This window comes from Mustela putorius, unplaced genomic scaffold, assembly GCF_011764305.1.
Source record: "Mustela putorius furo isolate JIRA1106 unplaced genomic scaffold, ASM1176430v1.1 tig00000145_pilon_pilon_pilon, whole genome shotgun sequence".
In the NCBI taxonomy this organism is placed as follows: Eukaryota; Metazoa; Chordata; class Mammalia; order Carnivora; family Mustelidae; genus Mustela; species Mustela putorius.
Window position 1 is genome coordinate 22,935,959 of NW_025421294.1, and position 12,827 is coordinate 22,948,785.

Below are 12,827 nucleotides of genomic sequence, written 5' to 3' on the forward strand. Positions count from 1 at the left end.
TCTGTTGCTCAGGTATCTACCACTATGCTGGGGTAAGAGAACAAAAAGCTGACAAATCCACCTCTGAGAATACTTCCTCACATCTAGAATGAAAAACTATCCAGACAATTCCATAACCTCCCCCTTTCTCAAGCACCTGCTAAAGTATAAAAATTAGTGTTATCACACTATCCTTCAAATTTGTGTGGCCTTGAAATATTTACCTAGAAAAGTACCACTCACTTCCACCCACCTTTGCCTTACCCCTATGTCACACTTAAGGATTTTCCTCTAAAGGTGTCATTAATGGCAGTTACCACTTCACAGAAATTTCAACTGCCCTTTTAAGAACACAGAGCTACATACTATATAGAATTATAGAAATATAAGGAAACACGATATATGTTTAGGAATCTTCTGATTTTTTTAAAATCCAGGATAACCTGAAGTAGCAAGGCTGTCTGAAACGAACTTACTATGTCTTACTCTCCCTGGCAAAAAGGCTCCCAGACAGAATTGAAACTGCCCTGGCAGCTGTGGTGGATAAGCAACCGGCCTGGCTAATTGCTTATTTCTTACTTACCTGGCCTTGCTTCCAACACTCTCGGAAGATCTTCCAATTATTTTTGTTGCTGGGGTCATGAAGACACAGAAGTCTGCCATCACAGAGCCAGGAGTGAGAGGTATGGGGGTCCAGCACATTTAACCCCATCACCATCTCCTTCACTTCCTTTTGGGTATCAGTCAAGTTACAGGCCCGCTTTGCAGCATCTGAGGTTTTCTTATTTTCTACCACCGAGGCAATGATGTGGTCAAGGAAGTTGGGTAGGCTGGCCTTGTTCTTCACTCCCTGCCACACACAATTCCATTGGGTAAGTCTGACTGAGGTGCCATGAGAAGAGCATTCACAAAACTGTCTCCCAGCTGTCTTCACAAGAAGGAGTTCTGATTTACCTCATTAAGTTTCACAAAACTTACTGAATCGCACAGCTGTCTTCACAAGGAGTTGTTCTGATTTACCTCATTAAGTTTCACAAAACTTACTGAAACGCCTTTTGTAAATGAAGGGCGGGGTCTGTTAAGTCAAGATCTTAAATCTTCCTGTCCTTCAGATCCTGCTTTACGTTTATAAAAGTACAGAAAGATTCCCTCTGCCTCAGGAGACTGGAGATCTAAGAAATATCTCTGGCATCCAGTCAGAGATATTAAGGATTTGCATGGAGACCACAGGGATCACAAAATACTGTAGCTGAGTGGAAAAGATCATTGACTTTGAAGGTTATAAATGTTTTTTCTCGCTAGTATGCCCAAGGGATACAATACTTAAGTAATAAAGTGACTTATCAAGGCAGTGCTTTTTTTTTTTTTTTTAAAGACTTTATTTATTTATTTGACAGACAGAGATAACAAGTAGGCAGAGAGACGACAGAGGGAAGCAGGCTCCCTGCCGAGCAAAGAGCCCGATATGGGGCTCGATCCCAGAACTCTGGGTGTCATGACCTGAGCCGAAGGCAGAGGCTTCCACTGAGCCACCCAGGTGCCCCAAGGCAGTGCTTTTTTTAACCAGGGAGTATACCCCAATAGAGGGGTAAACCAAAGTATTCAATTGGAAACGTATATTCTGAAAGAAGTCTCCTAATCCCAATTCTGCCCCCACTTCTCACCACAGTGAGAATTTCTCACATGCTTCCGGTGATGGGAAAGCTCAGGTTCAGAAATCAAGGTGACATCTGTAATGTCACAGAACTTAGAGGGCTTTTTTTTTTTTTTTAATTTTATTTATTTATTTGACAGAGAGACAGATCACAAGCAGGCAGAGAGGCAGGTGAAGAGAAGGGGGAAGCAGGCTCCCTGCTGAGCAGGAAGCCTGATACGGGGCTTGATCCCAAAACCCTGAGATCATGACTTGAGCTGAAGGCAGAGGCTTAATCCACTGAGCCACCAAGGCGCCCCTCTCAGAGGGCTTTTGTACACCTGATATTCCTATGCCTGAAATATCACTCATCATTATCTGTACAGAGTACATGTAATCATGTAACTTCCTGGGAAAACTAAAAAAGGAAAAGGAGAACTGACAGAGCATGTACAAATAAAACAGAGCTAAAAGTGATTTTAAAAATTCATGAATCTAAAAGAGAAACCAATATTCACATCATACAGGGCTCAACAACCCACAATTCATTGAATTTCAGCCATTAATCACAAAAAAGAATGACAAGCATGTTTATGTACTTGCTTGAAATGATCTCAAAGATAATACAGACTGAAACCAGAAGAGCAAGGTGTAGAACATGTATGTAAAAACAGGGAGAAGAAACTATATATATATATATATATAGAGAGAGAGAGAGAGAGAGAGAGTAAAGCCCCTGAAACGATGGTGACTGACCTCCAGAAAGGAAACAGGTGGTGGGGAGACAATGACAGGAAGGAGACTTCTCACTCTATCTTTTAAATTTTCTATCTTGTGAATTCCTTCATTCAGTAAATGCTAACAAACACCTACTATGTATCAAACTCTAGCATTAGTGATTTAAAAGTAAATAGAACAGGGGCGCCTGGGTGGCTCAGTGGGTTGAGCCGCTGCCTTCGGCTCGGGTCATGATCTCAGGGTCCTGGGATCGAGCCCCGCATCGGGCTCTCTGCTCGTCGGGGAGCCTGCTTCCTCCCCTCTCTCTGCCTGCCTCTCTGCCTGCTTGTCATCTCTCTCTGTCAAATAAAATAAAAAAAAAAAAAAAAAAAAAAAAAAAAAAAAAAGTAAATAGAACAGCTAAAAATTCTTTAAGGAAAGGTAAGACAGAAAAGAAATTAAACACGGTAGTGAATGCTATGGAATATCAAATTCAGGGAGAACAGTTATGAAGGATGGGAGTGTGATGGACTTTAGAAAGGGTGATTTAAAGGGGTGCGTCTGGGTGGTGCAGTCAGTTAAAAAGGGTGATTTAAGAAGAAGGCTTATAGGATGTGACATTTCAGGAGGGAGGAGACAAAAGTGATGAAGCAAGCCTGTGGTTACATGGGAAAGTTCATTCCAGGTAGAAGGACAAATGCAAAGGCTCTGAAGAAGGAGCCTGCCTTGTTATGTTCAAAGAATATGAAGGTGGGTGTAGTCAAGAGCAGTTTGCACAAGGAAAGTGACAGCTGAAATCAGAGAAGTGTAGGCAAGACGCACAGACAGGGATGGAGCCTTACCATCCACAGAAAGAACTCTGCTTATACTAGGAGTATAGCCCCTGAAGGAGTTCAGGCAAAAGTGACATAAATCATGGCTAGGAGATCACTTATATTTTAAAAGAATCACTCTAGTTGCTGTATTGACAACAGACTATAGAGAGTGGAAAAGGGAAGAAATAAAGGGGACCTGTAAGGAGTTTACTCCAAATACGCAGGAAAGAGAGGATGCTGTCTCAGACCAAATAGGAAATGAGGGAGCCAATGAGAAATGAGTGGACTCTGAATACATTTTAAAGATCAAACTGGGAGGCACCTAGGTGGCTCAGTGGATTAAAGCCTCTGCCTTCAGCTCAGGTCATGATCTTGGGGTCCTGGGATCGAGTCCTGCATTGGGCTCTCTGCTCAGTGGGGGAGCCTGCTTCCTCCTCTCTCTCTGCCTACTTGTGATCTCTGTCAAATAAATAAATCTTAAAAAAAAAAAAAAAGATCAAACTTAAAGAGGTGCTGGCAGATTAGATATGAAATGTGAGAGATGGGAGTCCTGAATGACTCCAAGATTTTGGCCAAGCAATGGAAGAATGCAAATGCCCATTACCAAGAGAGGAAACTAAGGGAGAAGCAGGCTTACGGGCAGAAGATGAGGCAGGAATGTGGTCTTACATGTGTTACATGGTTACATGGTTTGAGGTGTCTATTAGATATCCAAGAGAAGATAACATGGATGTACTGCCTAAGTTAAAAAAAAAATAATGCCCATTATTGTCAAGAAAATAGTAATTTCTGCTGAGTGAAAATTTCAATGTCTTAATTTTACTGACTTCTTGACAGGGCAAAAAATTTTCATGATTTAAAGGGATCTCAAACATTCCCCAAACTCAAATGTAAAGAAAGATCTTATTAACTGGACACACAATGAAGAGAATACAAGTTACCCAAACATACTCTAACCCAGTTATCAGATCTCTAATGGCTCTTCACTGGAAAAGGCTAGAGTTGTAGAAAGGACACTTACTGCTGAGGATGTAGAGAAGACGGGGGGGAAGGGTATGCCTGTGTCCAAGGGGGTTTGAGGAAGCTTTCCAGGCCCGGAGTGAAGGAGGTCTCGAAGGCTAGAGCCTTCGGTTTTGTTGTTAGAGGCAGTGGGACCCAGTAACAGACTGTTGAAAAGCTTTGGAGTCAACGGAGAGACCTTTGCAGTGGAGTTGAACGAGTCCAGCCCAAAGGGTGAATGAGATTCTTTACTGAGCACCGACCTCAGGGACCCTGCTTCTGTAAGGACATAACCGGGAACAATATTAGGCATCATAAGGAACATCCAACAGGCAACTGACTCCTAAAAATCAGCCAAGTGGGAAGGAGCAGATTTTCCCCACTCCTGCCCCCCAAACTACATATAGTTTCATATGGACCAAGCCTGACCAGGTATGACTATAGCAGGATCATGGCCAAGGAGAAGCTCTCCTACTACTTTCTTCCTTTCCCCGATCTGAATTTCAAACTTCTTCTTATTCCCATCCATCTTTCATCTCCCTTACTTGCTAAGACAGTGTCTTTACAAGGGGGTCTTCAGAAGACCTGTAGAGGAATCACCTGGGGTGATCACGAGAAATGGAGATTCTTGATAGTTCTTTAAGAGGTTGTCACTTAATAGTTCTGGTGAGGCATAGGAATCCGCATTTTTAACAATTCCCCAGGTGACTTTGTGCCCACTGAAAACCTGGCTGCATAACAGAACCACCTGGAAGCTTATTACAACTCTATGATTAATTCTGACTAAAGAGGTCTGGGGTAGAGCCCAGGCATGTACTTTTTTTAAAAAGCTCCACTTCTAGAAAGAAAATGAAGGAGATTCCCTTATTTTATGTGAAAGAGAAAGCAAGCAGCATGCTTTATAAATGTGGATGGTAATGTGTGAGTGTGAAGAATCCCCGAATAACTCAAGTGTTCCACCCGCAGGCAGGGTAAAGGCTTGTGTTTATCTCACCTTTTGTTTCCTCTTTAGCCTTCTGAGTTGCTAAATCTGCCAACCAGTGCAGGGCAGAAGAGGGGGGAGCCGTGTCGGGGCAAGGGGGCCTGATGGCTTTTAGCTCACTATTGCTATTTGAAGCTGAACTCTCTGCTTTCAGAGAGTCCTCAGATCTGATATCAGTGCTGTCGGCTTTTGGAACATGGTCGGTCTCTGACGTTACTGCTGCAGTTCCTCCTCCGCCTGAGAAGGTGTTTTCACTTCCAGAAGAGGCACTAGGGTTTATGCTAGGAAGCTAAAGCATAGAAGGCCAACATGGTTAGAGTGCTGTCCTTGCACAGGAAAAAACAAAAAACAAAAAACACAGTAAGGGCTGCTGACACTGAAAAGGTCTGGGAAAACAATGTGAAACTGTCCCATAAACTGCTATTTCATTCATTCATTAATTTACCATACATTTAAGGAGTTCTGCAATGTGTCAGAAACTTGGTTCTGTGGAAAGAACAGTTGAATGTAACTAATATTTTAATAGAAAGTAAGCTCATTAAGCTGTTCTGAGGATTAAATGAGATAGTATAGGCAAAGAGTTTGGTATAGTGTTTGGCACACATAAATAATCCATAAATGTTCTATTACTGAATTTTCCAGATGATTAGCCTTAATTCCTGTGGCTCCTCCTGACCATGTGTTGGTTGTGTTCTTGGAAAGCAGGTAAGGGTATGTGTGTGGGTGTGCATATGTGTTTTAAAAACAGCCTCTTGTTCAAAACAGTTACCATCAAACCGGAATGACCTCCACCTCTGACAGAGCAATGAGCAAACCACTGCCTCTCTGGAGGCCTGGCATTGTTTTCAGGGTAGAATGATCCCAGCTCAGCAGGCCAGTCTTCACATTTCTGTCCTCAGTACCTAACATGACAAGGACAGGGACCATGCACACAGATAGGACTGCCTTCCTAGTAACATTTTCTATACTTCTCACCTATATAAGGACTCTAAAGTGTAAATCTTGACAAGATGCAGAGAATTTCTTTGTGCTATTTATCAACCCAGCCTGAAATGGTTTTAAAATGACTGAAGAGAAACTCGTACCAGGCAGAGGGAATCAAATCCCTGAGTAACATTTTTGGGGCTCTCTCTAGAAACACTTCTCCATCCCCTAATTCCTCAGGTATCCTACAGTAGCCTAGGACAACACAGGTGAAAATGGGGGCACTTCCCAGTACTAAGAGGTGAAGTTTCTCTCACTTATACCCACACATACCACTTTACCTGTGACATCCCATTGGTGACAGCAGGTCTCAGCACAGATTTGTTCTGCCGACTAATACAAGGGCAGTTTGCTTTTATTCCCCATTTGCCCCGGGCAGCATGTACCATGTCTCCAATATTGTAAAGAGCTGGAAGACAGACAGCAACAACGAAAGCCGCAGAATGTTTTATGTGCCAGGTATTGTGCTAAGGATCTCATTTATATTACCCTCATTTATATTTATATTATATTATATTAAGGATCTCATTTATATTACCCTCCTCAACCCTTAAAGGTAAAGGTAAAAGGCTACCACTTCACATTTCAGTGAGGTGGTAGCCTTTACCCTCAATTTTTCTGAAAAAGATTTTACTTACGATTTTATTTATTTGACAGAGAGAGAGAGTACACAAGCAGGGGGAGCAGAAGGCAGAGGGAAGGGGAGAAGCAGGCTCCCTGCTGAGTATAGAGCCTGACGTGGAACTAGATCTCAGGACCCGAAGGCAGACGCTTAACTGACCAAGCCACCCAGGCACCCCTAAATTTATTTAAGCAGGCTCCACACCCAGACCTCAAGACCCTGAGATTAAGAGTTGTATGTTCGGGGCGCCTGGGTGGCTCAGTGGGTTGAGCCTCTGCTCAGGTCATGGTGTCAGGGTGCTGGGATGGAGTCCCAAATCAGGCTCTCTGCTCGGCAAGGAGCCTGCTTCCCTTCTCTCTTGGCCTGCCTCTCTGCCTACTTGTGATCTCTGTCAAATAAATAAAATCTTAAAAACAAAAAAAAGAGTCGCATATTCTACCAACTGAACACCAGCCAGGTACCCCTAAAGATTGTATTTTTTTTTTAAGTGATCACTACACCCAATATAGGGCTCGAACTCACAACCCCGAAGATCAAGCATTGCACTCCACTGACTGAGCTAGCCAGGTGCTCCACACTCTCAATTTCTGATGATGAAACTGATACTCACGAGTAGTTTATATCATTTGCTCAAGCACACATAGTTGGTAAATGGAAGTACTAACAGTTTAGCTGAGGTATACTTAGTCCTAAAGTTCTGTGCACTCTTAACTACTAACCTACACTCCCTCTTCTAGTAAACATTAGCAAGCTGACCTGTAGGAGAAACTCTAGGGTTAGATTCTTTAATGTTTGAAAGCATGGTAAACATTCTGAATTGTATACTTGAGATTTGTATACTTTAAGTTATACCTAACAAAAAAGAAAATGTAGAGAAAAAAACCAGACCAGTGCAAACTTAACATCAACATTTAACCAATGCTTAGATCAGCAGGGAGCAGCCATCCTACTGATGCACTGAGGGAACCCTTCTGCTTGGAGGCACTGGGTATAAGGATCCAGAGTGCCCCTTGCACAGCAGAGGAGAATATAGATAGTAGACTAGCCATCTTCAATGTCTATGTGTTATCAGAAGTATGGAAGCTGGAAACTTTTTGGAGGACTCACTGAAGTAAGCTGGGACTGTGACATAAACAGAGTCACTTGTTCCTCCTGTTAAGCTGCTTTCTTCAGGGATTTAAGAAATTTGATTAGCTTTAGGTGGATTTTTACAAACCTAAAATCAAAAGTCTTTCTAGAAGCATTTGGGACTGCTATTCTGATCCTACCAACCACAGGAATGTAAAATATTATGTCGAAAAGTAACCAATGTCTCCAACCAGAAAGGTGAGCCAAGTGTGCATTGGCTACATAAAATCTAACAGCTATCTAACGATTCAAACTGTCAGAAAAATCTGGGGAGGCTAAACAAAATCTGGCCAGGATAAACCACCTCACCAGATTTTATGGTGTGTGAGTTATACCTAAATTAACTGAAAAACACTTTTTTCCCCTCAAATGTTCTTTATTTTTAGTATTTTTTTTGGTTTATTTAAGTAATTTCTATACCCAATATGGGGCTCAAACATACAACCCCGAAATCAAGAACCACCACTCCTCTGACTGAGCTAGCCAGGAGCCCTTCTTTCCCCAAATTTTGAAAGAACTCCCTTACCTGTGCCAGGGATGATCTGTGTGGGCATGAGATTCTCTGGTTCATGGGACTGCCCCTTTGCACACTTCAACCAGGAGAAAACTTCTTCATCACCCATCTCTTCGGTCTCTGAAACAGAAATAAAAGAACTTCATTTATTTTACGAGGGTCACAAGATATATCCTTCTCAGTGAGTCAGAGTTTCAGATCCTATAGGCCAACTTTCTCAAGGGCCAGAGAAGACAACATCTAACTTTCAAAGAATCTGCTTCATTGTTTTATTATTTATTGTATATACATACAAAAAATTCAACAATTTAAAGTGTGCACTTCAATGTAATTTTGACAAATGTATACAATTGTATAAACACCGCCACCTTCATGATATAGAACTTTCCATCTCCCTTCCTGATGTTCCCTCAAGTCCTATGCTTGTGGTCAAAGCCTTTTCTTAATCTCTGGCTACCACTGATCAACTTTCTAATACTAACGTTTTGCTTTTTCTAGAATTTCATATAATTGGAAGCATACAGTAGTCAGTTGTGTCAGGTTTCTTTCAGATAGCATGATTTGAGATTTATGCATACATGTTCATTATCAGTAATCATTCCTTTTTAATGGCTGAATACTCTTCCATCGTATGGATATCCTTTTTTTTTTTTTAAATATACTCATTCACCAGCTGGTGAACAGTTGGATTGTTTCCAATTTGGGGGCTATTATGAATAAAGTTGCTATAAACATCCAAGTAGAATCTTTTAGGTGGACATGTTTTCATTTCTCTCATAAATCCCTAGAAGTGGGATGCTGGATCATATGGAATGTTTATAAGAAATGGCCATACAGGTTTTCCAAATTGAGGTTATCAGTGTGCATTCCTACCAGCAATTTTAAGAGTTCTAGTTTTTCCACATCCTTGGCAACACTTGGTATTATCAGTCACTAAAATTCTAGCCTTCCAAGTGGATACAAGGATTGTTCACTATGGTTCTAATTTTCTATTGATCTATCTTCTTTGGTAAAGTATTGTTCAAATCTTTTGCTCACTTAAAAACTGGGTTGTCTGTAATATTATGCAGCCATCAAAAATATGAAATCTTGGCATTTGCAATAACATGGCTGGAACTAGAGGGTATAATGCTAAGTGAAATAAGTCAATCAGAGAGGAACATCTCCCACTGATTATCATATGATCTCACTGATATGTGGAATTTAAGAAACAAGGCAGAGGATCATAGGGGAAGAGGGGGAAAAAAATGAAACAAGACGTAGCCAGAGAGGGAGACAAACCATGAGCGACTCTTAATCTCAGGAAACAAATTGAGGATTGCTGGAATGGAGGGGGGTTGGAGGAATTGGGTAGCTGGATGATGAACACTGGGGAGGATATGTGCTGTGGTGAGTGCTGTAAATTGTGTAAGGATGAATCACACACCTGAAACAAATACATTATATGTTAATTTTTAAAAATTTGTTTGTCTTCTTATTGAGTTCTAAGACGTCTTTATTGTGGATTCATGTCCTTTTTTTTTTTTTTTTTAAGAATTTATTTATTTGACAGGCAGAGATCACAAGTACGTGGAGATGCAGGCAGAGAGAGAGGAGGAAGCAGGCTCTCTACTGAGCAGAGAGCCTGATGTGGGGCTCGATCCCAGGACCCTGGGATCATGACCTGAGCCGAAGGCAGAGGCTTTAACCCACTGAGCCACCCAGGTGCCCCATGGATTCAAGTCCTTTAACAAATATGGGATCAGTCAATCTCTTCTCCCAGTCTGTAGCTTACCTTTTTATTTGAGACTGTTTTTTTGAACAGCGAAAGCTTTCAAATTTGATAATTTTTTTGCTTTTTGTGTCCTATCTAAAAAATATTTACCCAACCCAAGGATACAAAGATCTTCTATTTTTTCTTCTGGAGGTTTTATAGTTTTAGCTTTTATGTTTAGGCCCATGATTTACTTAAGAGCTAACTTTTAATATATGACATGAGTAAAAATTAAGTTTATTTTATTCGAGTATGGATACACAGTTATTCCAGTACCATTTGTTGAAAGAACTATCTTTTCCCCACTGAATTATTGTGGCACCTTTGTTAACTAATCAGCTGATTATATGCGCGCTTATTTCTGTTTTATTGTATTACCACAATGCCTTGATTCCTGTAGCTATATTGTAACTCTTAAAATGAAGTAGTATGGGGCGCCAGGGTGGCTCAGTGGGTTGGGCCTCTGGCTTTGGCTTGGGTCATGATCTCAGGGTCCTGGGATTGAGCCCCGCATTGGGCTTTCTGCTCCGTGGGGAGCCTGCTTCCTTCTCTCTCTCTGCCTGCCTCTCTGCCTACTTGTGATCTGTCAAATAAATAAATAAAATCTTAAAAAAAAATGAAGTAGTATAGATCCTCCAACTGCCTTCTTTTTCAAAACTGTTTTCATTATTCTAGTCCTTTGATTTCATGTAAATTTTAGAATCAGCTTGTTCAATTTCTACAAAAAGGCCTACTGGAATTTTGATTTGAATTACATGTAATAGATTAATTTGGAAGAAGTGACATCTTAGTACACCATCTTCTTTCAATGAATATGTCACATCTGCATTTATTTTGTCTTTTTTCATTTTTCTCAGCAATTGTAGTTTTCAGTGTATGCGTTTTTTGCATTTTGACTAAATTTATCCCTACACAATTCATGTTTTTTTGATGCTGCCATAAAGGATAGTGATTTAAAAATTCAAATTCTAATTGCTCATTGACAGCATATAGAAATAGAATTGATTTTTGTTGTGTTTTGTCCTGCAATCTTGCTAAATGCACATTTTAGTTCTTGCAGCTTTTTTGTAGATTTCTTTCTCTTCTTTAAAAAAAAAATTTTTTTTTTTAAATAATCACTACATCTGGGGTGCTTGGCTGGCTCAGTACATAGAAAACATGACTCCTGAAGTTGACTCTTGGGTTGTGAGTGCAAGCCCCACAGCAGGTATAGAGATTACCTAAAAATAAAATCTAAAAAAGACTACAAAGTTAAAAAAAAATAAATCTCTACACCCATCATGGGGCATGAACCCAGGACCCTGAGATCAAGAGTCACAACATCTTCCTACTGGGCCAGCCAGGCACTCTACTACACAGATGGTCATGTCACCTGGAAATAAAAAAATATTTTACTTCGTTCCAGTCCATATGCTTTTTTTGGGGGTGCAGGTGTGGGAAGGGTATGCTTTTATTTCTTGATGTGTAGAAATGTATAGTAACTCCAGCTTAGAGTTGAGAAATTGTGAAAAGTAGACACCCTGCTCTGCTCCTGATCTCAGGGAGAAAAGGTCAGTCTTGGGGCGCCTGGGTGGCTCAGTGGGTTAAAGCCTCTGCCTTCAGCTCGGGTCATGATCTCAGGGTCCTGGAATTGAGCCCTGTATCGGGCTCTCTGCTCAGCAGGGAGCCTGCCTCCCCCTCTCTGCCTACTTGTGATTTCTGTCAAATAAATAAATTAAAAAAAAAAAAAAAAAGAAACCTTAAAAAAAAAAGTCAGTCTTTTGAATTATATAAGATGCTCCAACCTTAATTTTTCACTCCGTCAAAGACCTTTATGGACAGGTTTTTTGGTTGTTGTTGTTTTTGTAATAGTGCTACCGACCCCAAGAAAACGGAATACAAGATATACTATATATCTGTTTACTTGTCCCGTCTTTTGAACTAGCTGCTTTTATGATTTGATATTCTACTTTTGGCTTATTAGCTATATATACCTCTTTGTTACTATTGGCCCTAGGGTTTGTAGTGTCTCTAACTTAACACAGTCTATCTTCAAATATTATACCACTCTTCTCCCTGAGACCCCTGTAAAACTGAACTAATTCCATTTCCCTTCTTTTGTGCTATTACTACATATTTTAATTTTACATATATTATCAACCCCTCACTACATTGTTACTTTTCCTTTAAACAACTATCTTTTTAAAAAAGTAAAAATAAGAAAGCCTTTCATATCTACTTAAATATTTTTCACGTAGGAAGTTTTTCATTCCTTTGTGTAAATCTGAATTCCCTTTCTGTATCAATAGTTTTCTGACAAGTTGGCTGTCATTCTTATCTTCATTATTTTGTATATAATTTGTTTTTTTTTACCCTCTTGTGACTTTCAGATTTTTTCTTTCTCTTACTGCTTTCCAGTAAGGTGGTTTTTGATGTGTTTTGGGTGGTTTTAATGCTTCTTCTGTTTGAGATTAATTGCTGGATTTGTGGCTTTATAGCTTTTTCATCAAATTTGGAAAATTTGTGCTTTATTTGTTCAGATATTTTTTTATATCTGTCCTCCTACTGTTGCTCTTTCTGGAACTCCCAACAATTTTGTTTCATAAACTGCCTGATACTTCCTATACTTCAAGACAGCACTCTTCAATCTTTAAGTTTAGTCTTTCTTCTCTCTGTCCTCAGTGTTTCTATTGTTATGTCCAACTTGTTTCTTCTGCAGTGT

The 12,827-nt window shown here is 40.3% G+C and overlaps 1 protein-coding gene across 2 annotated transcripts in view; it reads right to left on the minus strand.

Annotated features, from left to right (window-relative positions):
• Positions 1-12,827, minus strand: part of KDM3B (lysine demethylase 3B) — a 69,709-nt gene that overhangs the window by 9,449 nt on the left and 47,433 nt on the right. For both annotated transcript variants that reach the window (XM_045075452.1, XM_004744872.2), the window contains exons 12-16: positions 8,386-8,493; positions 6,391-6,518; positions 5,138-5,414; positions 4,166-4,422; positions 563-829 (exon numbers count right to left, since the gene is read on the minus strand). In XM_045075452.1, coding sequence (XP_044931387.1) covers positions 563-829; positions 4,166-4,422; positions 5,138-5,414; positions 6,391-6,518; positions 8,386-8,493 — 1,037 coding nt within the window. The remainder of the gene's footprint in view (positions 1-562; positions 830-4,165; positions 4,423-5,137; positions 5,415-6,390; positions 6,519-8,385; positions 8,494-12,827) is intronic.